The 27722-nt window shown below is 43.2% G+C and overlaps 2 protein-coding genes across 3 annotated transcripts in view; one reads left to right on the forward strand and one right to left on the reverse strand.

Moving 5' to 3' along the window:
- The first annotated feature begins 178 nt into the window (after nt 1-178).
- Nucleotides 179-27722, forward strand: part of spo11 (SPO11 initiator of meiotic double stranded breaks) — a 28392-nt gene continuing 848 nt past the window's right edge. The window contains exons 1-14 of one of the 2 annotated variants that reach the window (XM_053848738.1): nt 179-250; nt 5332-5454; nt 23858-23998; nt 24206-24319; nt 24887-24975; nt 25269-25335; nt 25425-25533; nt 25663-25749; nt 25843-25879; nt 25956-26065; nt 26158-26257; nt 26583-26620; nt 27066-27142; nt 27592-27703. In XM_053848738.1, the coding sequence (XP_053704713.1) occupies nt 23901-23998; nt 24206-24319; nt 24887-24975; nt 25269-25335; nt 25425-25533; nt 25663-25749; nt 25843-25879; nt 25956-26065; nt 26158-26257; nt 26583-26620; nt 27066-27142; nt 27592-27703 (1038 nt within the window). In that variant the 5' untranslated portion in view covers nt 179-250; nt 5332-5454; nt 23858-23900. Of the gene's footprint in view, nt 251-380; nt 419-5331; nt 5455-23857; nt 23999-24205; nt 24320-24886; nt 24976-25268; nt 25336-25424; nt 25534-25662; nt 25750-25842; nt 25880-25955; nt 26066-26157; nt 26258-26582; nt 26621-27065; nt 27143-27591; nt 27704-27722 lie in introns of those variants that run through there. The other variant, XM_053848740.1, reaches the window with a different exon arrangement.
- Nucleotides 1692-19424, reverse strand: bmp7b (bone morphogenetic protein 7b). The gene is made up of 7 exons (XM_053848737.1): nt 18800-19424; nt 7359-7551; nt 5316-5464; nt 3669-3872; nt 2718-2794; nt 2532-2642; nt 1692-2434 (listed from the first exon to the last, which is right to left on the reverse strand). The coding sequence occupies exons 1-7, from the start codon at nt 19197-19199 to the stop codon at nt 2285-2287; spliced, it is 1284 nt and encodes a 427-aa protein (XP_053704712.1). The 5' UTR covers nt 19200-19424; the 3' UTR covers nt 1692-2284.

Consider the following 27722-nt stretch of genomic DNA (forward strand, 5'->3'; position numbering starts at 1 on the left):
GTTGCACAGTCACCTATTATTATTTTATTTATATATCTATGCGCGAATTTAAATTCGAGACGTTTGTCCGAAATATGTCCAAATCACTAATATTGCACAATAAAAATACGTATAACTGCTCAGATAAACGCTGGTCACTCCTCATTGGTCAGCTTCGCAACATGTGACCAGAGTTAGTTTTTGCGGCAAAACCAATTGGGAGCTGTCGACAAACACCTGCGGTCGTAAACGAACCATCATCCGATTCAAGGTACTCTAGTTCGAATTCTCCATCAACTTCGATTTGCAAAGAATGTAAAGCAGATGCCAGTAATGTGAACCTTGATATGCAAGTAACGGCGACGCATCTGTGTTGTGCAGCTTCGATGCTACCTGACTAAGCTAACGGACCGACAAGCGACGACAGAAGTAAAAAAATGTCAGTCCATATTTGTATAATACGTGTTATACCCCCAGTTGATTCAATTAGCATTTTTTGTGTTTTATTTTGTATGTGGCAGTGTAGCTGAGTTGCTGCACAAAGGCCAAAATATTTCAGGGTGGCTCACGCTTGTGTAGTCTTGTTTAGTTTTGTTTTAGTTGTTTTAGATTATCTTTTGATTCCGACAGCTCTGTAAAAGGAAGGGGTCGAACACTTTTTTTTTTTTTTAAAGGTGGGTTTCCATTCACTATAATGTTAATAAAGTTGTAAGTAAATTTGTTGAACAAAATGGCAGCTGTTTCAGACTTTGACCAGCAGAGGGCGACAAATATCTGATATATTTTGCTCGTCGTAGACAAACATTTTGCCTCACGACTTAACGTAATGTTTTTTTCTTCCCTAAGTACTGTGGAAAAACTAAACGCAAAAAGAAAAAAGCTCTTTCAGAAGACAGTTATTTTGTGTTCCGTCTTTTTTATTTAAATGGTTTCCTCGCCTTTTTAGAATTCAAATTCTCAATGACTGTTTCTAGTAATTCACGATTGTTTTGTCACAATTTCAATGTCATAACTTTCAACCATGTTCTAAATAGTGGTTGTCGTTTCATATTTAGGGGGTGTTCTTTTTTGTTTTATTTGGTAAGTCTTCCTCATAACTAGGTGATTTAACATTCTGTTATTTAAGGCCAAGATATTAAAGATAACAATAATGATGGCAAGTAAATTCATTATCTTCATGTCAATTCAACTTGCATGTCTTGGCTTAACTCTAGTAACATTTCCAAGCTATAATTCAGAAATGACTGATGCTACAGTGCAGTTCCTTTTCACTGCTTTACGCACCACAAAGAAGTGAAAGTTTTTTTTGTCAACATTTGGCCTGGACAGGTGCAAGTTCATATGAGTGCTCTGAATTTTGGAGAGGTGATTGAGATCCTGCACTTCCAGAGGCCTCAAATATGTCAATATAACTCTGTCCTGACTCTGGATTCCAAAAACCCTCCACCTGTTGCTGTAATCCTTCTTGTGCACACGTGTCACTAATCACCAGCCTAGGATAACACAAGGTTTTCACTCTTGTTTTAAACTCGGAGCAGATCTCAGGTCAGAAAGTTCAAGATGGAGCCACGATCTCTGCGAATATTTGTGCAGCACAGGAGAAGAAAGTGCAATGTAAGCAGGCCTCATCCAACTTGGCGTGTATACTCGCCGTTTCATCCAGATTAAACAAGATACTCCAAGATGGTTGTTTTGGTTTACTCCCAGTTTATTGTTGTACCAGTTCAGCAGTAAAACATTTTGGATCGAACCAGGAACAGTTTAGCCAGCTTTAATAAATAGACCTTTTTTAAATAGGACAGCAGAGAAAAAAAAAACCTGATGACTTTGAGCAGAGGACAGGAAATCCAACATTGACTCCTTGTCACCTGCCCGATAGTTCAGCTGTAGTGAAAATATTGTTTACAAAAATGACCTTTCCGTTTCTGTACACTTAGGAATTTTGGCAGCAAATATAACTATCATGTGAAAAACTGTTCAGACAACGCTGTGTACAGGAAGTGTCTGAGCTCAGGAGAAAACTCTACTGACATTCAAGAAATAAATACACCTCTCGGTTTAGTGTTAAAAAAAACATTATTTACACAAACATGTACACACCAGAGTTCCTTGGATCAGAACCCGCATTGGACATAATTCATAAATCTACAAAAAAAAATCTACCACAATTACTGAAATAAACAAGACATTGTTGACTGCATGGATAAACAGGGCAATCAAGGCTTTTAAATGTCTTGTGTACACAGTAGAAAGCACAAATGTGAATGTGTGCGTGTTTGTTTCTGGATGTGAAGATGAGGATCGTCTAGTGGCAGCCGCAAGCCCGGACCACCATGTTGCGGTATTTCTTGAGAATGACGTTGGAGCTGTCGTCAAAGTAGAGCACTGAGATGGCGTGGAGCTGTGTGGGAGCACAGCAAGGTTTGGGGACCTGCTGCGGGTTGATGAAGTGAACCTGTGTAGAGAGAACACATCAATGATGAGCTCCTGACTGGTCTCTGAATGAAAGGTCACAAACAAGATGCCCTTCTATTGCATTGTTAGGCACTTACGAGGGTTTGCACAATGGCGTGGTTGGTGGCATTCATGTAGGAGTTCAGCGGGAAGGAGCACTCGCCCTCGCAGTAATACGCTGCGTATCCTTCGGGGGCGATGATCCAGTCCTGAGCACAAGTTAAGAGGCTATTGCGATGGACTTGATGAATTCAGTTGTTGGCATTTAGGAAATACTTTCCTACCTGCCATCCCAGGTCTCTGAAGCTGACGTAGAGCTCGTGCTTCTTGCACGCCTGCTTCTGATCAGTGCTGCTGTTCTCTGAGGAAGTCACACACACAAAACTTTATGCATGTTTTAGCAACAACAGTAACTATTTAGTGCGGCCAGAAACCGAATTAGGCAACGATGACAAATAACAGACTTGAACAGAGGATCATTTAAACAAGGGCAGGAGGAAATCACCTCCAGATACAGCAGCAGTTTGGTAATTGTTTCAAAGGAGTGGGCCATCCTGCCTGTGGGTCACTCTTTTAGGCTTTGAATTTTTGTACAGCATAGCAGATGTTCCACATTCAGTACGGCTCTCTCACTTTTTGTTTATTTTGCCCGATGTCTCGTGTTGTAATGACTAGCTGCGTTCTGTTTAATGGCATCTCCCCCAAATATTCTGGTGACCTTTGGGGCTCTGTGGTACATTAGTTCCTGTGGGTGGAAATGATCATGAGTGACTGCTTCTCATCATCCAGTTAAAAGCGCTGCTCGAACCAAAGCTTCAAACAGACCCATATGTTGTGGCCCTGGTTGCCCCTTAGCATGGTGCAGATGTGCACTGCTCTAGAAGCCTGTGCTGCCTCACCTCTACACAGGGAACGGATCCCCGGCTGTTCTGTTATGAATGTGTAAACAAACCATACCAGCAGATCACTTGGACAGGCAGAGAAATGTTTTCTGTGGTCCAAGTCAGATCTAAACTTCAGTTACTTGAGTCTGTGTTAGAGATAAATTCATTTGCAAAAGATTCGCTAGTTTTCATCCACATTTCTTTTGAGTCAATTAATAAGAAACTGAAACATCCCCATGTGGAGTTACTTCAATAATATTAACCACAAATGCTGTACATATTTCCATCCCCTCTGTGCTCTACTGAGTCTTTCCAGCCTCCTGAAGCACCAATGAATAGAATAGTTTTTACCTGCAACGTTAGCAACTCGCAGTGCCTCCTGGCTCTTCGCAGCTTTGGAGCGGTTGGAGTTCCGCTGTTTGTTCCCCCCAGATGCCGAACGAATGCTTCGCAGATGAACCTCCGTGGCTTTAAAGAAGGCGACCATAAACGGCTGCTTATTCTGGGGCCCATTGCGACCAATCAGCCCTCCCAACCGGGGATTGATGCTATCACCTGTAGGAGGCGACAGAGTTTAAGTTGGCATGTCAAAGGAGTCGGAACAACCTCATTTTATGCCTCATGTCACTATCAACCTTTGTTGTTATTGCGCCTGACGTTGGCCCTGACATGTCTACAATGCTGTCTTTTGAGAAGTCTGCCGTCTGTAATAAATTTCTCTCGAGCAATTATGGAAACAAACGGAGTGCTGAACTTCGAAGCACGTGGGTGTGTTCGTGCGCGCAGCACAATGCGTGTGTCTCCCGTCTTCACAAACACAAGAATGTGTGTCAGATCTGCGTCTGGTGGTAAATCAAAGCTTCTGGTCGCTCCTGGCGACAGGACGTCCCATTTACTTGTCTCTACATGTTCACTTGCAACCCTCCATCCTTGATAGAAACTGAGACTACTGCTGAATACACCCTACCCTGACTCTGCTTCCACTACATCAAACATTCTGTTAGCCAGCTACTGTCCAACATCCTGTTGTATTTAAGTTCTCAGTCACACTGTTGTGATCCTCTTTCACTGTTGCCTGAGGCTGAGATCTGGCGATAACACAGGGTCTTTGCATGCCTTCTAATGAGGATGAGGGTGAGATGGTGACGAGTTTTTGATTCATCTGAGAGAGTAGCTCCACACTGATTCTTTGCTCTGTAAATCTGTGTCTCTGTTTGCTGATCAAACTAAATTTTGGAAGTCATATCCAAATGGCATCACCTGAGATGTTAATGAGAGGTTTATTTAGTGCAGTGAACCACTGTGCCGCGGCACACTAGTGTGCCGTGAGAGATCGTCAGGTGTGCCGTGAGAAATTATCCAATATCACTTTTTTTTTTTTTATTAACATTTATTAATAATTTTCTGCAAATATTATGTCATTGTCCAGTGTCCGTGCTGTAAAGGCTGGCAGAGTAATGTAATATTTGTCCATGTGGCAACACGTAGCTGATTGCCTCGTTCCTCCAAGAGAATTAGTGATGCACCTGAGCTGTTGAAGAAGAGCTTCGTGTGTGTCTTTCTTCTATTCCTGCCAGGATATCGGCTTTGTGTTCATCTAAACAGGCCCAGGTTTCACACTGACTGAGTATAAATAAATTGAGAAATTATATTGTAATTAAATATACTATACAGAGTGTCATTTTGTAACATTTTTGGTTAGTGGTGTGCCACAAAATTTTTCCAATGTAAAAAATGTGCCATGGCTCAAAAAAGGTTGAAAAACACTGATTTAGTGCACTAAAGTAGATGCATGAATTAGCAACTGATTTTAACTTCAGATAACTGGTGTTGTCTTGGAAAGCGTAGGTCCTTCTGGGAAACGGTCATTGAAATGTAAATTTTTCACCGTGGTCTTTCCAACAAATAGTAGAACACTGTATCTTTATGTGTAAGTTCTAGCATTAAAGTAAAATAAATCTCGAAGTGGACACACTGAAGTCTGATACAGTTGCTCACCGTTTGCTGTTTCCAGAGCGAGCTGCAAGCCGAGATTCCTGCCTGGGTTCAAGACCCAATGGTTGCTGGTAGCGGTCACGTCGAACACCAACCAGCCCTCCTCAGCAGCCCAGATCACCCGTGAGTCGAGGAGAAAGAGGTCAGACTCCCTGTCAGACAAATCAATGTAGACATCAGGCGGTAATCCTAGTGAATTACAACTTACTTAATGGCTTGTCTCTGAATTTTGTAAACCATTTTCATACCTCCAGGATAAGTGCATGATTTGTAGCCACTTAAACATACTTCCAATATAACTATGGTGTTTCATATGTGAGGTCTGAAATATGTTCATGAGCGTGGTCTTTTGTCCTGCTGTTTTATTTTTAATTTATCAACCTTTTTTTTTAAAGGGGAATGTCAAGGGGCCTCCTTTTTAAAACTATGCAGAGGAAAGTGCAGGAAAAAACTGGTCATGCTTAAATGAATAAACAATATTTGTAATAGAATACGTGCACATCAGCCAATCAAAACCTATCCTAAAGTTGGCATGCGATTTAGCCCGACCAAATGCCGATATAAGGTTGTGGAAGACCCCAAATGAACGTTCAAAGTGCCATGATGAGGAACCTCTCCAGAGTGGTGTAATGACAAAGGATGCACCAGATCAAGGTAATGTTGTGATATAAGTAAAATGGATATTAGACGTCATTCACCAAAGTTAACTTTGTTTAAAGTGAAGCAATGTTTCGCTTTAGTCCCTGGATGTTTCAGCGGGGTCAGCGTTGCTCCACTGAGGTGGAGATGCAGGACATCTCACGTGTCCTGATGGACTTCACAGAAGAGCAACTTGAATGTGAATTTAAAATGTTGCCCTCGCTACCTGTTGAGCTATGCACCTGCATTGTGTCACTTCCTGACACTGGTGCACAGCAGCAGACAAACATGCGTGCAAACATGCTGGATGAGGATCGACAACAGTGCTCATCATTATTCATTAAATTTACATTAATTTTTTTTTCATGTTTTACATTCAGATTTGTTTGTGAATTGTGTTATGTCCAATCATTTCATTCATATGAATCACTCTGACATATTTTCTTTAATTTCTTCTGTTTCCAGTTTTGAAACATTTTGTGCGTCAAGGGTTTCTTTGTGCATAGTCATTGTTTATAAATGAGGCCCCTGGTGTTCCGCTGTTGTACTAACCATACAATAGTTCATTTTCAAAATTAACATTCAAGTGCATTTTGAGATTTTGCATCAGCAACTTTTCACAAAGTAAAAGGTCATTCTTTTTTTTTTTTTCTTCCATGGATGTGTAATGGGCAGGGAGGGTTGGAGCTTCCTGAAAAAGGGTTGGGCACCTGACCACCACAACATTATGGTGGAGGAAAATGCGACAGTTTAAAACTGACAAACACAGACCAAGTGTTGTGACTAACAGCAACAAAAAGAGAAGATTGAGTAAGAGCCCAATGAGGGAGGTGGGGGCTACCAGATGGTGAGGCCCAGGGGAGCAATTCATTTTCTTAATTGGCAATAATGGCTTTATAAACGACTGGTCCATTTATACACTATGCACAGTCCATCACTGACTGGAATTTTGTGGGAGAGCCAGGAAGCCAAAGAGTGGATAAAACCGCAGCTGTGGCGGGAAAAAAAGGAAACTGTGTGAAAAGTAGCGAGTGAAATAGTGCATGTCCAAGTCAGTCCTATTGTTGGACGGTGAACTCTGGATTTTCTCTCCTGCCTTTCAGCATCGGATACTAAAACGCCTTGTTCTTCGAGTGGCCATTCATGGAGCCCGACCTATTTTCTGACTGGGCAGATAATGTGTCACAGAGCTCCCGGTCCATTCATGGACCCAACTCAGTCTCTGGCACAGGAATAAATGACTGTGTTGTTCCATCTGCACAACAGGAACCTTTAGGAACGTAGGCAGTACATTGGTCTCTCCAAAAATACGTGCACCTTCTTGGAGAACAGATGGTCAAATCAGGAGTTTGACTTGTCCTGTGTTCAGTATCAAATTTAATGCATTTATCAATATGAAATGATTACCTGTCTGAGTGTTCCTCCAACACCTGGTAAACACTGATGCGGAAGGTCTCATTGTCAAAGCGTTCATGGATGAAGTCTTTATATATACGGAACTCGGCAGCAGTGACAGCCTCGCCCTCAGGGATCCGAGAAAGGTCAAACCTAAACTCTCGATGATGCTTCCGCACTGGCAGAAATTCTTTGTCGTGTTCAACTGCAAAAGAGTAAACAAGAGAGGAAGGAATGGTCATTTATGGTGGTCAATGACCTAGACCTTTTGTCAGATCTTGCTTCTTCTGTCGAGATTGAGTCACAAAAAGGTGCAGCAGCATCTGGCCGAGCCATGATAGAGAGATGCAGGCAGGCTCTGACAGCTTTATGAGACTCTCTTTTACTCCACCAGCCCAGGAGAGTCATTCATTCTGCTTCTCATCTGGTTCTCATGAGTTGGGTCTCCTTTTCTGTTGAACCCCTTCCCCATTCCATCTTTTCAGTCATCCCCAAGGTCCAAATTTCCACCAAACTGCCACCGCTCTGACCCTGCTCCTCTTAGGTCCCGGCAGGACATCCCAGGGGTCAACGCCTTCCCTTTCGTCATCTCACTCCACCTCACTCATTAGTTGTCAGCCAGACCTCACGCACGTGTATAAACACTATGACGGTCAAAGATTTATTCCTGGATGACGATTTGCATGAACGGATTTATTGAGGCTTCACGGTAAAATCATTACCTCCGATTGCTCCCACTTCGGTGGGCCTTGGCTGCCCGCTTGGAGACGTATAGAAGCATTCCAAAAAGCAGACTGCTTCTCGCGCTGTACCGGTCATAACCATCATCTGAAACTCTTATCAGCTATGGTGGAAACGGTAACATCATCTGAACACGTGTCTAGACAAGGTGACGAACGTGGCTTCCCTACCTCTGACTTGTTCTATTCAAAAGCAGAGTCTCTTCGAAGTCTTTGAAGGACTGCTTCTCATCACAAGCTCCTCACGCGAGGTTATAATTCGATATAGCAAAGAACTGTTTTTGTAAAGGGGATATCTCCATTTGAGAGCAATATCCCCCAGTTGTGCACTGTTGAAACACCCGCCACGGAAGGCGTCCATCTTCCACCAACTAATCATCTGTTTGTCACAGCACTCCTATAATTCATTAATCTCAGGATCTCACAAATGATGAGTCAGCCTAGCTATCCTCCAAACGTGTTTGAGCAGTTGTCTTCCAACAGCTGTTTTTGATGCGTAAATATTAGGGCATGTTCCCCCAACACTGCCTGTGTGGTGTTTATTTCTCATCATCCTCAACCCAGTTTGACCTCTTGCTTTGTGTGTACATTTTTTCAGAAGACTTTCCTTGGTTGCCTTTCATTTGGTTTCTATTAAATCCAGTTGTTGAAAGACGTTACACAATGGCCTGTGTGTGAATCGATGGAGCAGGGATGGGCAGTCGCTCCTCAATGAGACTCTGAGCTCCTATTCATCCAAGGTATTGAAAAGGCTTAAAAGTTTCCTTTTATACAGCCCTGCTTTTCAAATGCTTCTCCAGTGAAGTTAAACCGATCATTTTTATGTATTATGGATGAGATGATTGCTGTTGAATTTTATCTCCCACACGACTCGCTGCCTAAACACATGAGCTTTGACGAAGCCCACGTGGGTGCAGGGATCAGTCAATGTCTTTTAGCCTATAAGTTTGTTGTGTGCCTTTTGTCTGGCTTCACCTGGCATGAACTGCAACAGAGACACCCTTGTGCTAGTCTATAGAATTTTGCTCATAGGATTATAGCTGGTTCATATTTATTGTCTAGCAACTAGAATGTCCAGCTTTTACAGTTTAGCAATGTCGCAATCCTCTCATGAACAGTCGCTCCAGGTTTTCGCCACAGACATCCATCTTCATTCTCTCCAGTCTTGGGACATGTTTTCTTCTTATCCACCCCAGCACAGGTGCACTCCCTCTGGGGGGAAAGCCAGACCCGTTACTCCGTCTTTGGGAGGCTGGGCCGCCCCCTTTTACTGTAAAAGCTCTTCATCTTTGTTTGTGAGAACAGCTGGGTGCTGCCGTGAAAGTGTTTTACTGACTCTTGTTTTTTTTTCAGAATCACATAGCTACATTAGATTAGAAAATGCCACAAAGTTCTGTGTCGGATTCTTTCTTATGGGTCATTACGGCAGTATGGCAGTCATTAGACCAGGAAAGGGGCACAGTTAAGGGCAACTGGGTGCATTTATGACTTCCTCTAAGAGGAAGTAAGTAGCCATCATCCCACCTGTGTAACAAACGAGTAGACACACCACAAACATGCACACGTCTACCATAAAGACCTTTAATGCTGATGTCTAGATCAGTGGCTGCTTCACACAAAAGACTTCCATGTGCCACTGTAAATTGATTCGTCATGTGCGTCAGAACCAGCTCACACAATCATTATGGGTTTTTGTAATGCGTAATTAGAACAACAAAACACCCGTCGAGAAACGCAGTTGCTGCCTCGGCAATCGTTCGCACAGGCATTTATCGTTGGGAGTGCTGATGATGCAGCCACAGCTTTTATACCGTTTGGCCACAAAGCAACAAGCGTTGGCACTACTAGGCCAATGATTCACTAAGCTGTTTTTGCCAATAAACATTTGTGTTAACACGATGAAATGCCTCACAGCACAATGGTAGTGCACTTACTTTTGCTTCCATTTTCTCACAGCCTATCATTTTTTTTAACATTCTTTAAAATAAGTAATAACATCTGTTAACAGTTGTGCTAATGCAGATATTGTTTTGTCCATATGGCCAGTAATATAAATTGTACAGTATAGAATAGAACATTAAACAGAGAGTCCATGTTTAAGAGACAGTGGAAAGAGAAATCATGAAATCATTTAAAATTAATCATCATTTACTTAAAATAATACCTTTCCCCTCATCTGTCCGTCAGAACTCAGAGCCCTCCTCCCCACCTTCCTCCTCCGTTCCCGCTGCGTCTCTAGACCTAAGACACTTCTCCGACACCTCAGGCCCTACAGCAGCAGCAGACAGATATGACGGCTCACATTAGTCCAAGTGTCTGTTTGACTCCATCACACCCTTCGGCCCTGCTTGGAACACTTCCGCTACACGACAGGGGGTCTCTCACCCCTCGTAATACTCTCACTCCTGCGCTCAGCAGACCTAATCCCACAATTACACCCCCTTGCCCTTTATTCTCTAAGGATAACCTCATTGTCGTGAGCATCGAACATCCCAGAGGAGCCCATTAGTTTTGATGACACATGAGCTCCTATAAGAGAGATTTCAGGGAGTGTCTGTAGATCTTTGCATATCTTTTGCTTATTTCTTAACCGGCTTGACTCTGACATGGGTACTAATGTGTGTGACTTTGGTAATTAATAAGCTGATTTTTTTCTAACATAGTACGAGTTAACAGACATTAGGTGGTGTGGCTTGAGACCGCATATGCCACATTTATTTACGGCTGTCGTCCAGTAAGAAACGGAGCACTTTGTTTCCTTTATTCATGTCTCTCACAGAGGTGACACCGCCTTCAGCAGGGATTTAGTTGTGGTTACTGGGAATGAATAAGTCACAGTTTCCACAAACCTGGAGAGGATGAGCAATTTTCTCTCGGCTTTTATAAGGAGTAAAAACCTGGAGAACATTGCTCATGTTTATTCCTTTAAGAGGAAAGGGGTATGATTCTGAGGGCAGCAGGTGACAGGAGGGTGATGACCGCATTATTGCCCTGTAGTGGATGCTCACGACTCAATTCCTCATTTGCTTCCTGTGACGGTTTCACCAGAGTTCCCTGCTATAATTTCCACTTTACTCGTAGTTGGTGTTTGTTTGCAAGTTTTTAAATGTGTGCGTTCAATCAGCGACTAAAGTGAAAACTTTTACAACGTTCTTCAAGCCAATGACCGGTCACAGCTTCCAACACATTTTTGGACCGGTGGTTGCTTACTGTTGATTTCATAATCCTCCAGAGCCACGTTGAGTACAATTGCTCCAATTGGAAAGGGATATTCTTATTTGCACATTGACAGCTAAAAATAAAATGGGAACTGATTTTGTAACTAGTAACTAAGGTTATGTTACTATTTTGAAAAGAATTATGCATTAATTGTACCTCTGTATTGCAATTCCATTCAATTTTTTTTCTATGTGAAGTAGCTGATGGATATTTTAATACTAAAAAAAAAAATTCCGAAAATAGCAACAGATCCAAATTAGGATCAACGTGTGACATGTAGCAGTAACTGTGCAATGTCCAGATGAACGGTCACTTCGCTGATGGCCTGTGATCTCACAGAGTTCCCAAAAATGTTAACCGTGTGGGCAAATTAATAGTGACAACAAAGAAACCACATGCGAAATCTTCAAATGTCAGTGAAAACAATCTGCTGAAAAGACAGGATGACGAGACGTAGTCTGGTCACCGCCAAGCGGTGAGAAGCTCACGCCACTTTGACCAGCTGCACTTCCTCCTCGCTGCACGATAAAACAACAACCGCAGCCACGGCGTTTCCGCAACACACTGTTTCCTTCGTCTTCTTGTTTTTAAAGTTCTTTAATTTGGGGACCGCATGAGCCACTCCCTCACAGACCAGCCTCACCGCCTCTTATTATAGACCTCAGGAACATCCACATACAATGTGCACATTGGGTCTATGAGACATTCAAAGTTCTCACTGCCCACATAAAAAAAAAAAAAAAAAACATCCAGATTGTGCTTCTACTTCAAAGAACATGATTGACATATGACAGCAATATTTGGTCTGTTTGGGATGTAAGATGCCGGAATGACTGACTCAACAGACGACATGTATTCTCTTGTGATACCTTTTTGGGGCACAGTCTGTTTGATTCATAGTGCGATGCTCTGAAACCAATACTGAAAAGCTTTGATTCATGATTCTGACTATGCTGAGTGTCTTGTATTTTGGCCTGTAATATGCATCTTCCTTATTGTTCTGCCTCTAACACAGTTGTCAGTTGGTGTGATGATCGACACACCTCTAAAGAGACAGATCTGTTTTATTCCCCAATATTCTTCACTATTTGTTGATCTAGCAAAGGTCCCACATCTGCTATATCATTTTAACTGCTTTGTACCGGCTGCTATGGATGTAAAGAGGAGTTATATATGCTGCAGCTCACTGATAACGCAAGGCTGGTGTAACCCAGATTAAAGAAAATTGGCTACACACATGATATATAATGGGTTAAAGTGAGCCATGATCATAAGTCGTATTGTAAATTGAAGCCGTATTCACTGGGTTGGAAGTGCTGCCTTTATTAAAAAGTGAAGGAAGGGAATCATTTGAAAGACGCTCTGTCCATCACTGATGCACAGTCCGAACACCCGCTGCTAACATCTGGGCCTTTGGACCACTGGCCACATTGTTACGTCCCACCTGCTGCGTGTTTCATCATCTTGCACAGCAAGTGTCTTCATCTGCTACGTATATCCAGGCTAACTGGATTCAACAGGTTAAGTCATACTTGAACTCTGTGGCCGAGCTGCTTTGTTTGCAGTCGCCGGTTTTATTTAGAGTGAACATCGAAGTGGATTATGAGGAACGACCTGACAGAAAGGCAAAATTATCTCGGAACTGTAGCATTCCTGCGTTTCTGCTCACTCCCTGTCCTGCAGAAGGCAATAAAACATGCACTCAATAACACTAATTAGCTCCAGAAACATTCCTTTGGGGCATTAGCGAAGTGGATGTGTGTTTGGCTCCAAGTCCGCACTTGAAGACATGTATGCGCGCGCGCACACGTTGTTGGTGCAGAGGAAGAGAGTACAGGGTGGTTGCATAAACGGAGAGGGAAGGACGTCCTGCGTCCTCGGAGGAATGTCTTCTTTCTGGGTTCAATTTGGTGATGAGAACATCAGATTAAATAAGATTATTAAGATTTGAGATCGTGTTTTTTGCTTGAGTGTGGTCAGTGATGCAAAGGCAACGTCGCAGAAAATGGCAGGACTCGGATGGCTATTTTCTAGCGTGTAACCAGGACAAACTACTGTCGTGTTTAGGTCAGAGACCAGTTGCTCCTTTAAAGGCACCAACTGAGTCATGAAGCACTCGGTGGTCACATGTTGTAAAAGTATTAGTTGTCGGGAAATCTGGAGAACTTTTTTGTGAGGTCTGACCTGGCCGGTTGTCTACGACAGAATGTCACATTACTTGAAGTCTAAACAGTTCAATTAAACTAAAAAAGTTTTTGTTCGGCTGTTTGAGGCCCGTCTCCTAATGACCACCTCAACATCTGTCTTGTGGTAATTTTAATTGAAAAAATATGCGTGCGTCCCTCTGTGTGTTCAGCGGGGTGTGGAATAACACGCAAAAAAAACTTGAGAAAGTGTTGAAATGTTTTATGTCCGGGAGCATTGGAGGTTTGGAACCTCTGGAGACATGGGGCAGAGCTGAATGTGGGAGACTCAACACCCTAGCACACTACTGGGACTCTATGATAACTTGCCCAGAGATGAGGCCAGCGCAGCTAATCAATACTGCTGGTGCAGGAAGTTGAGGAGGGAAATCTGGTGCTCTGTCTGTGTGGAACAGGACCAGACATGATGGCGGAGGTCAAAAAGGAGGGACTTTTTGAAGATTGTGTCTTTGCACAGCTGCTTTGGCCTGCAGACAGACAGAAACATCTGTATTAGCCTCAGCACCATGAGCAGCCTGCTGAGAGGAGGAATGTGACAAGCAACACAGAGGGTGGAGAGAGAACCAACCAGATGATGCATTTTTTGCCCTAAAAAAAACACATGATTGGAGTCATCTGCTTGAAAATGACAAGCGTGGATGTATTTTTTTCGCCAGACAGCCGGTGGAACACGTGCCAGTAGCGTGACTGTGGTGTGACACAAGTGCTTCCAAGCTCACAGCTGCGACTTTGTACACCGGTGACACAATGCTGACCGAACGCCCAAACGCTAAATCAAATTAGAACTCATTTAACAGTCAGAAGTTTCTTCCATCTTGCTTTCCGCCTCCTCCCTAACAACACGATAAACCTGGAAAAAGTTGGCAGACAACATTGTGGCAAATCATTGGTGAGCTGACAAGTCCGCGAGTGGTGCCTTGTCACGTCAACGCAGCAACATGGGGGTCATTACTTCCTCCATCACTGACTCAAGCAAAACTGTTAGATCATGAAAACCATTAACTGTGACAACATAATGTTGAATGTTATGGTTATTAACTTGCTGAAAACATCTACGTTTCTTTTGAAGAAAGCCTGATCAACTGAGTATTTAGAATTGAATTAACAAAGACAGAAACTGTCTAAAAGGAATGAATCAGTTTCAGAAGCTGAATACATTCCAAGCAGCTCGGCTGCTCAATTGAATTATGAGGCATCCAAATGACCTCGTAACATGGAGAAGCGTCCTGTTATGAGGCTCAGACTGTTAATCTGATGTCAAAAGTAGATCCCAATAGCTTCTTCATTCATGACCACGATCATTGCTGTGCAGAGTTTTGCCTACTAGCTTGACTCATTTTGTCAAATTTGGAGCAAAGAAGTTACTGAGACTATCAGCTATACAAATGGAGGTGCTGCTCCTCATTCTGGCTAGTTCACATACAATACAATCCAGTACATGGCTGCAGACTAAGCAAGCCAAGTGACTCCTGTTGAGGAATATTAGCAATGTCATTTTGATTCAGGTTTGGAAAGAAAAACATGAATCCTCATCACTTTTATGACAAAGCTGCAACCTATGATTTCATTTGCTTTTTCTTAGAGTGCAACTTTTCATGACTTTATTTTCTTATGCCAAAACTATCTTCCATAATCACCCGTAACCTACTTATTAATCATTTAGAATTAGTGTGTGCTGTCACAAATACAACTATGACCAAGTTTTAGATTAGCAGCACCGAGCAATATCGTGTGAGGTAATAAAACAGTGAAATTATGAAAAGTAATAGCAGAACTCAATTGCAGCACTTCACTGAGATGCCACATGTATTTACAAGCACTGCAGCAAGTCCTTAAATGGACAGTTTGTGCCTCAGTATCCTGGAAGTTTTTTTTTTTTTAAGATGGATACCAAATCCTGAACATCTGTCTTGGTCTCAGTTACTTAATATATAAACTAATACGAAACAGAGTGACCCCGCTGCAACCATCTCATTCCCACATTCATCGAATCCAGACCGGCTCGAGCAGGGGAGCGGTGACTAACATATCTGATGGCAACTCTTTTACTGTAAAAGGCCATAAACCGTTCCTCCCACACAAACACAGGTGGAGATGATGCCTCCGTTTTAGTCCCGGGGCGGCAAACATCCCATTCATGACTCCTTACTCAGGACCGTTAAGTGGATACTTGAAGTTTGGTTTGGGTACGTGGGGTCTGGCTCTGAGTTTAATGTGAGGCAGACTCCGCCCACCAGTCGTGATAGTTGTTAGTTGTAGCTGGAAGGTGTCCAAGAGGAAATGCCTTGATACTCAGGGGTTACAGGTTCATACAGAAGAGAGCATTTTTGGGAAAATATTTGAAATGTAGTGCTCAATTAGAACAAGTGGTGCCCTTTTAAGTATGTTCACTGAAGTGTTATCGTGGCACGTCTGGCACACACCCAGCATCGCCGGTGACCTGTGTTTTTGCTGGTAGCCGTGTACATTCTGCATGTGTGCCGTAAGCCATTTACACAGCTGGGCTTTTTAAATGAAGTGACTCAGAGAGAGGGAGGTCTCTGGCCTGGGGTCTGTCTCAAAAGCCCGCACCCACCCTAACAACCTCCACTGATCTCTGTCACACTTCAGACACAAACACATCAGCTCTGCATGGTGTCAATCACGAGTGGAAAACTGCTGCTCGTGAACCCGGTAGAACTGTGAGGAACAAAACCCCCACTTTTGTTGAAGTTCTCCATGAAAAATCTATCATTGCTGTGCAGATTCAGAATGTGACCAATTTTAACCAATGATATTAACCCTTGGTCAACCAAAGGGTTAGCTGTTGAATATGCATATTTATTGGTACTATAACAGAAAATTGAAATAGAACGCAGAATACAATAATTGGCATTGCAAAGGATTGTTTTTTGGTGTTCTTTTAATTTAATCTTGAGCCAACTCCCATGTCTTTGAAGCCCTTGCGGGCCACATAGAAATCCATGAGCTGGCTGGATTTGGCCCCGTGGCCATGAGTTTGATTTGATTATGTTTCAAGTTCATTATCCAATACAAGTTTGGCTTTTTTTTTTTTTTTTTGCTTAACAACCTACATGTGTTATTGAATGGAGCTACTGACTGAGTCACTGTGACAAACACACTGGAAGAATGAGCAACAGTAGAGAGGTTTGGAAACACTAACCACAACTCTCTGGCCCAGGTTAGACACAGGAAATGGAACAGTACAATCGGCTTCATTTGTCCCACCAAACCAGCGTAATGCATTCAGCAAGTGCCCTGCTCCATAGCTGGATTGTTATGTCCTACAATGTCTCGTTGTAACTTACTTCCTTGACCCTAATCTGACCCTTCTGTTATGGATCCCGCTTGATGGACTCTTCTTTGCAATTTCATGACTGTACGCTCAGTTCCATTGTTGTCACAAGTTGCACCTTTTTAAACAGTGGGATGCTAGTGCTACCCGCTTCTCAGTAATCCTGAGCTTTCAGAAAGTTTGTGTAGCTAACTGCAGTACACTCCATTGAATAGCAATGACTCCTGTGAGGGCTTAATAATACGGTGCTTTATCTTCTGTTTTGTCCGATGGTGCCTAGAATGAGTCATCTTGGCGTCACGTGAGACTCGAACGAGACAAACCCCACATTAAACACACGTGGCAGCTTGAAGCAGGCGAAAGCATGTTTCATAATTGGATACCAAGACGATGGGTTTGTGCCAGGAAGATGATGCCATAGAATTGAACACGTTTATTAACCGTATTAAATAAAAGGTTTTTGTGTGTTTGTGTGACACGTCTTTGTCCTGCTTCTCCCTTCTCTTTGGCCAGGCCCTTCACTTGGCAAGCCCTTGACTTCTCAAGTCTCTGTGGTCAGATGCATCTGTGTCACAGCCTGTCAAAAATAGTCACAATGCAGCAGCTCCCACAGTAATTACACGGTCCAGTCAAAGGAACCAGTGTCACCTCCCTCTCTATTGCCAAGACACTCTGACAATGATCTTTCCAGGACTGAATGTAAACTCCTAAAATCCCTGCAGGACTGCATATAGGCTTCAAAACTCTGACCATGAAATGATACTCTACCGATGGCCTTTGTTTTTCTAAGCAAATCCAATGTGTTGTTCATGTTTATCGCAGTTTGCTGACGCGGTCTTCAAGGGTAAGGGACATGAATGGTCTGCAGTAATCCAAGTTGGGCATTGGATAACAAGGTTATACAAGGATGAATGTTGTCTTTGGATGTTCAACGAGCGGTGCAGTTTTCCGAGGGATGTCTCCAGTCCAAATCAAAGTGAAGGGAGGATCCAGCGCACTTTGATCCCCGTCTGCTGTTGACTTACTCATTCTTTAGATAACACATGGTTGACATATTAGCGGCAGGCTGCGCCATCATCTGCAGCCTCGGCACCTGAACATTAGCTGTTGCACAGCTGTTTGAACGAAAACTTGAAGGAATGTGGCTTTCGTGTTTATAACTGCGCACATATTTTTGTTTGGCGCTTTTCATAGCATTGTAAAAAAAAACTTGAATCCCAACATGGTCACAAATCCTTCACTTATGGACCTTGGATCACTTCTTTGAAAGCGCCTTGATCAGCGGCCACAGTGCTGTGCAGAAGATTATGAATGGCTCGTATCACTACTAAGCTGTTATCACTCATGCTACTTGCCAAACATTTATCCGGCCTTCGTGTCTTTCTCATCAGATCCGTCGCTCCCACATTGTTAAAGATGCTCTTCTGTCTCACACTTGCTCCTTAAATTGCTTTGACTAGATCATAAATGTCATCTTCCATCACAATCACTGCGTCACCTTCCATGAAATGTTTAAATCTCAACAGTGTTTCCAACAATATGCAACTGTGTTGCATATTGAGTTTCTGAGCTAGTACCGCTTCAAGGAAATTGCTGTATACGTCTGCACTGAAACATTGTCCTTCTGTTGCAGCAACATGGTCGCTGGTTACAAAGCCATTGCACGTGTCTCTAAAATTATAGTGAAAACAGAGTTGAGTCAGTGTGCGTGACTGTGCATCAAATGAGATGTTAACAGAGCATAATTCATTATGGCGGATCTTGCCATAATGTATGCAGATAAATCTTAAATGTAATGTTAGTTTTGGGGCTGCTTAGTTTACCTATTGCATGGGACAGCACTAATTAAGCAAGCCATGTGCGAGTAACTTGAATGAAAGTCTGATATGAACCCTATCAACACATTTGCAGTGGCAGTCGCACATGTGTCACGGTGGTATTTTTGTTGAAACTTTTCTTTAGAAGACGAATGAATGGTTGAAGTGTGCATCCTACCCAAGTTGACGAAGCTCATGACCATGTCCGCATCGTTCAGGAAGTTGTTGTCTTGCAAGCTGGCTATCGGGGGTCCCTGGGTGGTGAAGACGGGTTTGTAAGGGTACGAGTATCTGTCCTCGTCCCCCTCCGTGGACATGGCGTTGTACAGGTCGAGCATGAACATGGGAGCAGCGTTGTGTTTCCCGTGGAGGTGCGGTCGCGGCCGGTGCGGCAGCCCGAGGATCGAAAGGATCTCGCGCTGCATCTCCCTGCGCTCTTGACTCTTCAGCCGCCGGTGGATGAAACTTGAGTGGAACTCGTTGTCCAGAGTAAAGTTCGTGAAAGCCGAATCCGCCAGGACGCAGTAACTCCAGACCAACAGCAACGCCGGAGCATGTCTGTCCACTATCAGCGCCATGGCGAGGCGTGCGTAATTACGCTCAGGTCCGATCCGCGCGGCTTTGGCGAATGGATACAAACGTTTTAGCCACAACTTTTCGATGTCCTAGATTAGTCAGACCCCCTCATGTTGAGGGGGGTTCGAGCGAGGGTAACATCAACCTAACGTCCAAGTCCTTTCTCTTAAGCGGACGTGGTCCTCTTCCACAACCTGCGGTCTTCTGGAGTAGAGAAGGAAGCTGAGGATGTGTGTCAAAGTGTGTCGCTTTGAGTGCAGGCTGGGAGGAGCAGAAAGACGGATACAAAAACAAATGATAGCAGCACTTTTGTAAGAACACTTCAATTTCACTTTTTTTTTACTTCACGTCAATTTTAAATCACTTAAAATAAGGGTGGCCTTAATCAGCTGCACACTTTTTCACATAATGATAAATTAATGCTTATGAAAATAACTACATTTGTGTGGAATAAAATCTGAATAATTATGTAAATTAAAATCCTTTGCCAATTTACGTGTTGCTGAATGGACTGGAAAGTAACGTGACTATTTTTTTTTTTTTTTTAAGTCTGAAGTGGGTCCACTACCAATACGTTTGCAGCTCTCGTGAGCCGGCATTTTTCTTTACCAAAGCAGGAAGTTTGTGACAAAGGCATACTGAGAACAGACAGCCAAGGAGCGATGCAGATGTTTGGCAGCTGCTTCATCCTTCCATCTGCCCCACTGGCCCCAGCACCTCTTAAACACCACACTCTTAAGGAGCATTTCTGACCTTTTTGTGAGCCTGTGGACACAGGCTGAGGGATTTTTCCAAGCTGAGCAGACACGTGCCTACTTTTTTTCTAACTGGTCCAGCTTTCAAGAAGAGTATTAGGGGTGGACTTGTCAGGTGATTTTTATTATGACACTGATATGGAACATCAGTGACTCAGAGGCTGCAGGATGGCTGGCTAACAAAGGGAGGGAGGAAAAAGCCTTGCTCTTCTTCATTGTACTTTGTCTTTACAGGCATACCTTACCTCTTGAGTGCTGCAAATTGCCGGAATACTTACTGTAAATGTCTCCTGCCTTTGTTTTTAAATAGCCTTTGAGTAAAAGCTCATAACATATAAACATTTCTATCTGGGGCCTTGGTTTGAATCAGCTAATGGCCAGAGATGTTTACATTACACAGGTTCCCAACATGGCCACTTAAAAGGCTTGTGGTTTCAGTTTTAACTCCATCTTTTCCCTGCTTGCTTTCTTCTCATTCGCTGCTCATTGTAGTTGCTCTTTCGCTTGATTGCAGCAGGGTTGCTGAGGTCGAACTCCCAGGTGCTCCACCAGAAAAACCCAGCCCTAAGCTGTGTTTGTGCCCTGAGAGGGAATTGACAATCCTGGGCAAGACAAAAGGAACAGACCCCCCTTTGTTTAGGCTTCCATAGGCCTGGTGACAGCCCCAGTAAACAGTGGGCACTGGCAGAGGCAGAAGTACGTGAGCCGAGTGTTTCGATAAGAAAAGCTGTGTGTGGAATGGAGGTGTTTACCAGTAAAATTAAACATGTGTTTTGTGAGTGCTCAAAGTGATTAATCAACTTCACAAAGCAGATTATTTTTTTTAGATTTTTGTCTTGCAACTCCTCGTCTTACAAATCCTCGACTCAGCTGAAGTAGGTGCGCCAAAAATGGCTGACTCAGTCTCTTCCATCAGCCTGCATCTGCAGAGAACAATCATGAATCAATCCTTTTCATCATCCTGTCCTGATTGTGCTAAGGTTTTAACCGCACCAGCCTTTCTTTTCTTTTAGCAGTACCAACTGTGAAAGGAAACGTGTGATGTTCTGTGGTGCATTGAGTGATCCGTCATATTTCATAACTGACTTCGGTGCGTTCAGTGAATGGCTAGCATCATCTTCCCAGTCAGCTGTTGTGTTATAGATAGAGTGTATTTGTTTTTAAGTTTTCACCAGATCACAAAACAGGAAACTGGAAAAAAAAAGATGTTATGTTGCCCTTTGAAGTTGCCACTAAGAAAGATGATCAGTGAAGTTGCTGTTACCAATTATCATTCAGAGAATTTTCCCTGGGGCAGTTAAGTGGGAACACTTTCACCATGATCTAAGCAGAACCTGTACAAACAAACTCCCCTGCTACAAGCAAACAGGTTAAAGCATGACGCTAAGCCCTGAAGAAGACCACACACTTGTGCACTTGGCAGCAGTTCACATGACAACATCTTCATGTTGTTCTGTGATATTCAATGAAGTAATGTGTATCCTTTTTTTGGGGGGGGTGGGGGCATGGAGAGGCAAAATTTTGTGCAGCAGGTCATGTATTTGTGCCGATGTCGGAGGGTTGAACGTTTCATTTTTTTTTTTTCATGTAAACTGAACCTCAAATGAAGCAGTGCAAGTTCACTCTTCCAAGGCTAGAGTCGGTAGGGGTGCATTTTTTCCCCGTTTTCCATGTCCAACTTCTCACCGTAACCCCACAGTGTGCTGAGCGCAAACCAACGTCCTGTTAAATCAGTTCAACCAGGTGGAGCTGCAAATGTTCCCCGTCTGGTGTCTCACACTTCGTGGGGCCTCTTGGCCATATGAAACGCAGCTGTGGGACATGCGAAAATGAAAACGTGGGTGTGTGCGTGAAGTTGCCATGAGAAGCAGGCTTGACCATTGATGGAATTCTGACATGTATAATGGATTTATTTTTGTAATCTTCCATCACAGGTCAGTGACTGATTTAAAAGGTGAAAAAAGTGCATGTTTAAATCTTACGTTCACTAAATATATCCACCATGAATCTACTCGTAGCATCTGTCTGGCCTCAGCTCATCCCATGGTGCTGCTGATGCTTGTGGCTGTGATTCATGACTCCCAGTGGTCCATTGAAAACTCATCGGTCATGGTTGTTGTCACGTTTAGGTCGGGCTTAATTTCTGTTTAGCCCTCGATCACTCCCGGCTTGCTTATCTAACGCTGGGTGTCACGCAGGCACCTGTGCCATCAGCACCAGGCCTGACACTAATCCGGGTCCCTTCACTTATCAGGGTCCATTAATGAAGTGTGAGGCTCAGATAAAGAGAGGTAGTTCTGGTCTCCAGAAGGCCCTGACTCTTGCTCTCATCACTCTGTGTTTGCGCCGTGTCAATCAGAGATGGCTGCTGGTGATCAGTCACATCCTCTTTAGGGACTTCAGGCCTGAAAAGCCATTAGGGAGGAGGGAGCATTACCAGACTGTCCTGGGCAAAAGTTTGATGAGAACCAGAGGAAGCCTGAGGTGGAAAGTGGGGGGGCTGAGTAGCAGAGGTGCATGTGCTGAACTATGTGGATCGTTAAGGAAGCCCAGCTCTGTTTTCTATTTGTGAGGATTAGGTTGACAGATCTGTATTTAGTTTCTTTGGGCCTCTAGCTGCAGCTAATCCCCCTCACCTGCAGTGGGTGCTCCCACCCCTCGCCCCCACTTTTCATCTGACCCTACAGCCCCTGACTTCCCCCCATGGCCAGTACAAACACTCATCTCAAGACAAGCACATGACTCGTTGCACTCTGTCTCCTCAGGTTAGGGCCTCACACTCGACACAAGTCTCTCCTGGGCCAAAGAAACAGCAGGGGTCTCAGCTTTTCTGGAACACGAGAGAAAGGACCCCTGCGATCTGTGGACTTCCACGTTTAGATTTTTTTTTTTTTTCCGTTTGACTGTGAGGTTGTCCCTCATCACTTAGAGATAGCAATTACTTGGAAATAAAGCCATGGCCACGGAAGTAGCTTGTCAAAGTCACTCAAAGGAAAGTGCTACATTGGGTAGAGCTGCACATTAGGAAATATTCAGGGTCAGGTCAGGGGCACGGACCTCTTCTCTTTAGATCCCAGCTCCCACACACTCCGATCAGGCTTTCACACTGTGGAAAAAAAGCTGCAGTGCCGTCCAAAGCTCACACAGCATGCCTGCCAACAATTCCTAAAGGTCAGGATCTTCTGACCATGATCTGATGAAATGGGAGCATTCATTGATAAATAAATAAATCAAAACCAGTGTACATACTTATAGGTCTTGCAGCTTTCTGTGAGCTAAATAAAAAAAAAAAGTGGTCTCTAGAGATTCAAATGTACAAACGAATTTTGAAAACTAAGAATATAACTCGCCAAACATATCTTTGGTGATCTAAAACTTGCCATGACTAAGTTCTTAACTATTATGCATATTGGATTATGACTGAGGCCGTCTCACCACAGAACAATTTGGGGGATTTGGCTTAGTTGGAAAAGAAACTTTTTCTCCATTTATAGTTGTGTCCACTTTTCAAGCTTTAAACCTGCTGCATTTGTTGAGCTAAGCCTGGAGCACACTTGGGCAGCAGCAAGCCAGTACGCACACATAAAGCATGTCATTACTGGGTGCAGAATGGGGCTAATGGGGATTTTACTAACACCCTGGTGACAGCTTACCACCTTTCTACATGAAGACTGGCCCACACACCTTCGCTGGTTTAAATGGAAGAAGCTTTAAATTCCCCTCATTGTGTTTAAAAACAAAACGTTAAGTTGTTTTGCCATTCCTTTCAAATGGAAAAAAACTTTCCAGGCCCATCAAGTCTTACTTTATGTTTTTTGAGCAACGGTTTGAATCGCGTATTTTTTGGAATTAACGTAAATGCATCGACAAAATTGACTGTTCAGTAACACTTGTTGTGGCTGCAGCATTTCTACAGCTGATAAACAAAGCATCCACTCAGGCTTCAGGATGGGATCTTCGGAACTCTTCCACGAAATCGACATGTTTCGTGACCTGTTGCTGAAAGATGCTGAACTCATGACGAACTCTGTTGAAGAAATCAGCAGGTAAAATACTGAGTTACTGTTCAGTCTTTGTTGTGATGCTGAGTTAGCATGACAAAAAGTGATTTTAAGATGTTTTAAACTGATGGATTATTTAACATGGAAGTGTTCCTTGCTCTCATTGCATTGATCTTTAATTCCTCATGCAATTGTATTCTGACTCAATTTATACATCATTCCCAAAGATAATGTGAGGTTTTTCATCTGCAGCATGGAAGTGTTACATCGCATTGAAGATGTTATTCTTCAAATAATCACAAGTCTCTCCAACAACCAAGCTCCAGTGCTGACGGTGCCGGTGCGATCCAGCTGGGCCAATGTCAGGTATCTTCATTTTAGAAGCCTGTGGTGGAATAAGTCTGTTTTCTATCAAACAATTGAGATACTTTTGATGAACATAAAATGCATTGTTGTAAAAGGCGTCTCCCAACACGTTTCTCAGAGGTCAGGCCACACACGCTCACCGGTTCACTGTTCATCAGGTGTTGAGATTTAAAACTTGAAAGGCTGTCCTTATGAAAAGAAATAAATGCCTTTGTAGTTATGAGATGAGAGTGTAGAGTTGAAAAGGACTGGGCTCTAAAGTGAGCAGTTGGTAGGAGCCTCATGTTCAGAACAAAGAGAACTGCCTGGTGGGGATCAAACCATTCCGTGGCTTAAAACACATTCTCACTCAGCTCTTTAAAATGTGAAAATCCAACAGATTGAGTGCCAATGGTTTCACAGAGGGAGTTGGGAGGCCTTCCTCAGGTAGCCCTTGGGGATTTTTTTTTTTTTTTTTTAAAGACTGCTCACATCTGGCCGAGCAGAATTTTGAAGCACAAAAAAGCAGTCGTTTACATACATCTCTTTGACGTACTTCTCTTTAAATGCCGTTTCCTTTTCATTCAGTTTTCAAAGTGAAGTTGGCCTTCAGATGAGCCCAGATTGCTCCGTCAGCACGATCAGAAGCGATGATCCAAACGGTGTCATTAAATTTGGTGAGAGGTTTCTCATATTTTGCTAATCGCCACATTCTGCATTACTCAGAACTTCTTTTGCTTTGTATTGTGAGCATGTGTGCAAGAAGTCAGGCTTTCTTTTTCGACAAATTTGCTGAGACAGGACGTGTTGCAAGAGGCTGTCCAGGACTGCTGTCCAGTGCAGACAGCATAATCTAAAACACGAGTTTCCATTGCAACCTCTTAACTGATGTTTTCTAACATGCATCATTTTGACAACACGCCGGGTCCAAATTAATCATGTTCATATTTCACTTTTCTCTCTTCCGTAGCACAATTTCTCAGGATTCTCTCCATCATCTATGGACTCGTGCAGACCAATTCCTATGCAACTAAACGGTTATCTCACACCCTCGTACCAGATGAAACCACATTGTTGATCAGCTCAGCTTTGAAACAGCTGTTTTTATCACTGCTTCGCCCCCCAGAGATATCTATTACAATGATACTCAGCTATTTGGAACTCAAAGTACTGTCGACAATATTGTGGACGATGCCGCCTGCATGCTGATGGTCCCTCGTAGGTCTCTACATGTGGTGAGTCTGGCCACACGGCTTTCTTTATTTGCACAGTTTGTGTAAATGTATTTACCATTTAAATAGCTGTGTGGATACATTTAGATTCCACATTAGTTTTGTGATCAAGCAATATATGTTTTCCCCTAGTTGGCGACGGCCAAAGGGTTAATCTCAGGTGATCTCTGCTACCGAGAAGAGGATGGTACAAGAATTGACTGCAGCTCTTCTGCAGCAGTGAGTGAAATGGTTTCTGTCCTTAGCTATCCAGACAAAATCTTGCATTTCTGTTCATTTTTCGATGACAAACTATTTCTGTTTGTTTCTCAGGCTGTGGCTGTGTCGTCAAATGTTGACGGCATCAAGGGTATCTTTTGGTGGATAGAGAAATTTCATGTTGTTTGATCCATCAAAATGAGTGAAAATGTCTTGACCTCGACCAGATATTGTGTCATCAGCTAAATTTGTCTTAATAGTTGAGAAGGATGCTACTTTTCAGAGGCTGCTTGACGACGACTTCTGCACGAAACTCTCCCGTTGCATCATCATCACAGTATGTTTCTTGTTTTCTGCGGTAGAAAGCCTGTTTTTTCTCGTGGCTGCAGTTGTTGTGGAGAGCTCAGCAGGTGTACTTGTGTGTACCAGGGTAAAGGTGTGCCAGATATGAACAGCAGATTGATGGTGAGAAAGCTTTGGGACACGCTGCACATCCCCATCTTCGCTCTGGTGGACGCGGATCCCCACGGTACCACCCGTCTTTTAATTAAGGAGCCTTAAATTTTCCACTTTTAACAGCTCTTTTGTGTTCGCCACACACACACAGCAGATGTTAACACCTGCTGAGTACGTCATGGTGCCTGCTCAGGCTATTATTCAATTGAATGTAATCTCATCCAGGCGAGATGGCTCAGTTTCCATTAGCCTGTGCACTTCTCCATTTCCCATTGCATGGCAAGGCACATGTGTAATGCTTTACTTTGTTCTCAGCTACGTTACACATCTCGCAGGATAATTGCTGCGGTATGTTGGTGACTGCATATGTCTGTGTCCTTTCCTCTGACTTTTCCCAGGAATCGAGATCATGTGCATCTACAAATACGGATCAGTGGTAAGTTTCTCTGTGTGCTGGTCACAGCGTGTGTGAGAGGTCATGTGATTTCATGGCCTTGTTGATGTTTGAGTAAACATCCTTGGTTTCATTACTTCATTACCAACATGTGTCGTGTAATCTGAACCATGCAGGTGCAGAAAGGTCTGTTTTTCTTCTGAAAAATTGTTACAGCTTTAGAGGTGGTTTGTGTCTTCAACCTCCTTTATCTTGATCTGTCAAGGAGAACTTATGCTTAAGTACAGGTTTTGGATTATATACTGGTTTTAAAATCCGCTCTCTTTGACAACAGTCTGGCTCCCTCGAAATATCTTGGTATTGTCTTGGTCTCGGCTCATGAAAATGTTTGTTTTGTCTTGTGTTCCTCCCCAAAAAGCACAAGTTTTGGCCTTGGAAGGTATTGACTTTAACAAAGCTTTCTGTTTTGTGTGTCTTTTCTGTGCAGGCCATGTCTTTTGAGGCCCACAACCTGACTGTCCCGGCTGTTCGGTGGCTTGGCCTCCTCCCGTCTGACCTCCTGAGGTTTGGACTCCACATTTACAACTTCCCTTCTGTCTCCATCTGCATCTAAATGTAAATTTATTGTGGAGATGTTTCACCATTCTCGGTTTCTATTGCTGTTGTCAGGACTTGTAAGTCTTCAGCCAAGGATTTGAGAGCGGATTGCATTTTAAGTATCACTGTACATCACGCATAACGCAACATGTATTTAACTGTCGCCTGTATCTGGGCTTTACTTCAGGCCCGATGGCTGCTCTGGTCGCTGACACACAAAAATACTCCAATCACTTTTGAACGTATTTGGAAACATGAGACAAATATGAAATGGCTATTTTTTGTTTTTTCAATGTTTGTTATATTTAATCATTGTAAATTTAATGCTGAACTCATGTTGCGTCCCATGTGTTTTTAATGTGTTGTGGTGTGTCTGAAGCAATTAATTTAACTTTTTTTTTTTTTTTTCTGCTGAGGCTTGACGTTCCAAGCGATGCCTTAATCCCCCTGAACACGATGGAGGAATGCAAACTCAACTGCCTTCTCCGAAGGCCGTACATGGATCAGCAACCAGACTGGCAGAACGAGGTAGACTATTAAATGTTCT

The sequence above is a fragment of the Synchiropus splendidus genome, chromosome 18 (assembly GCF_027744825.2).
Source record: "Synchiropus splendidus isolate RoL2022-P1 chromosome 18, RoL_Sspl_1.0, whole genome shotgun sequence".
NCBI classification, from domain to species: domain Eukaryota; kingdom Metazoa; phylum Chordata; class Actinopteri; order Syngnathiformes; family Callionymidae; genus Synchiropus; species Synchiropus splendidus.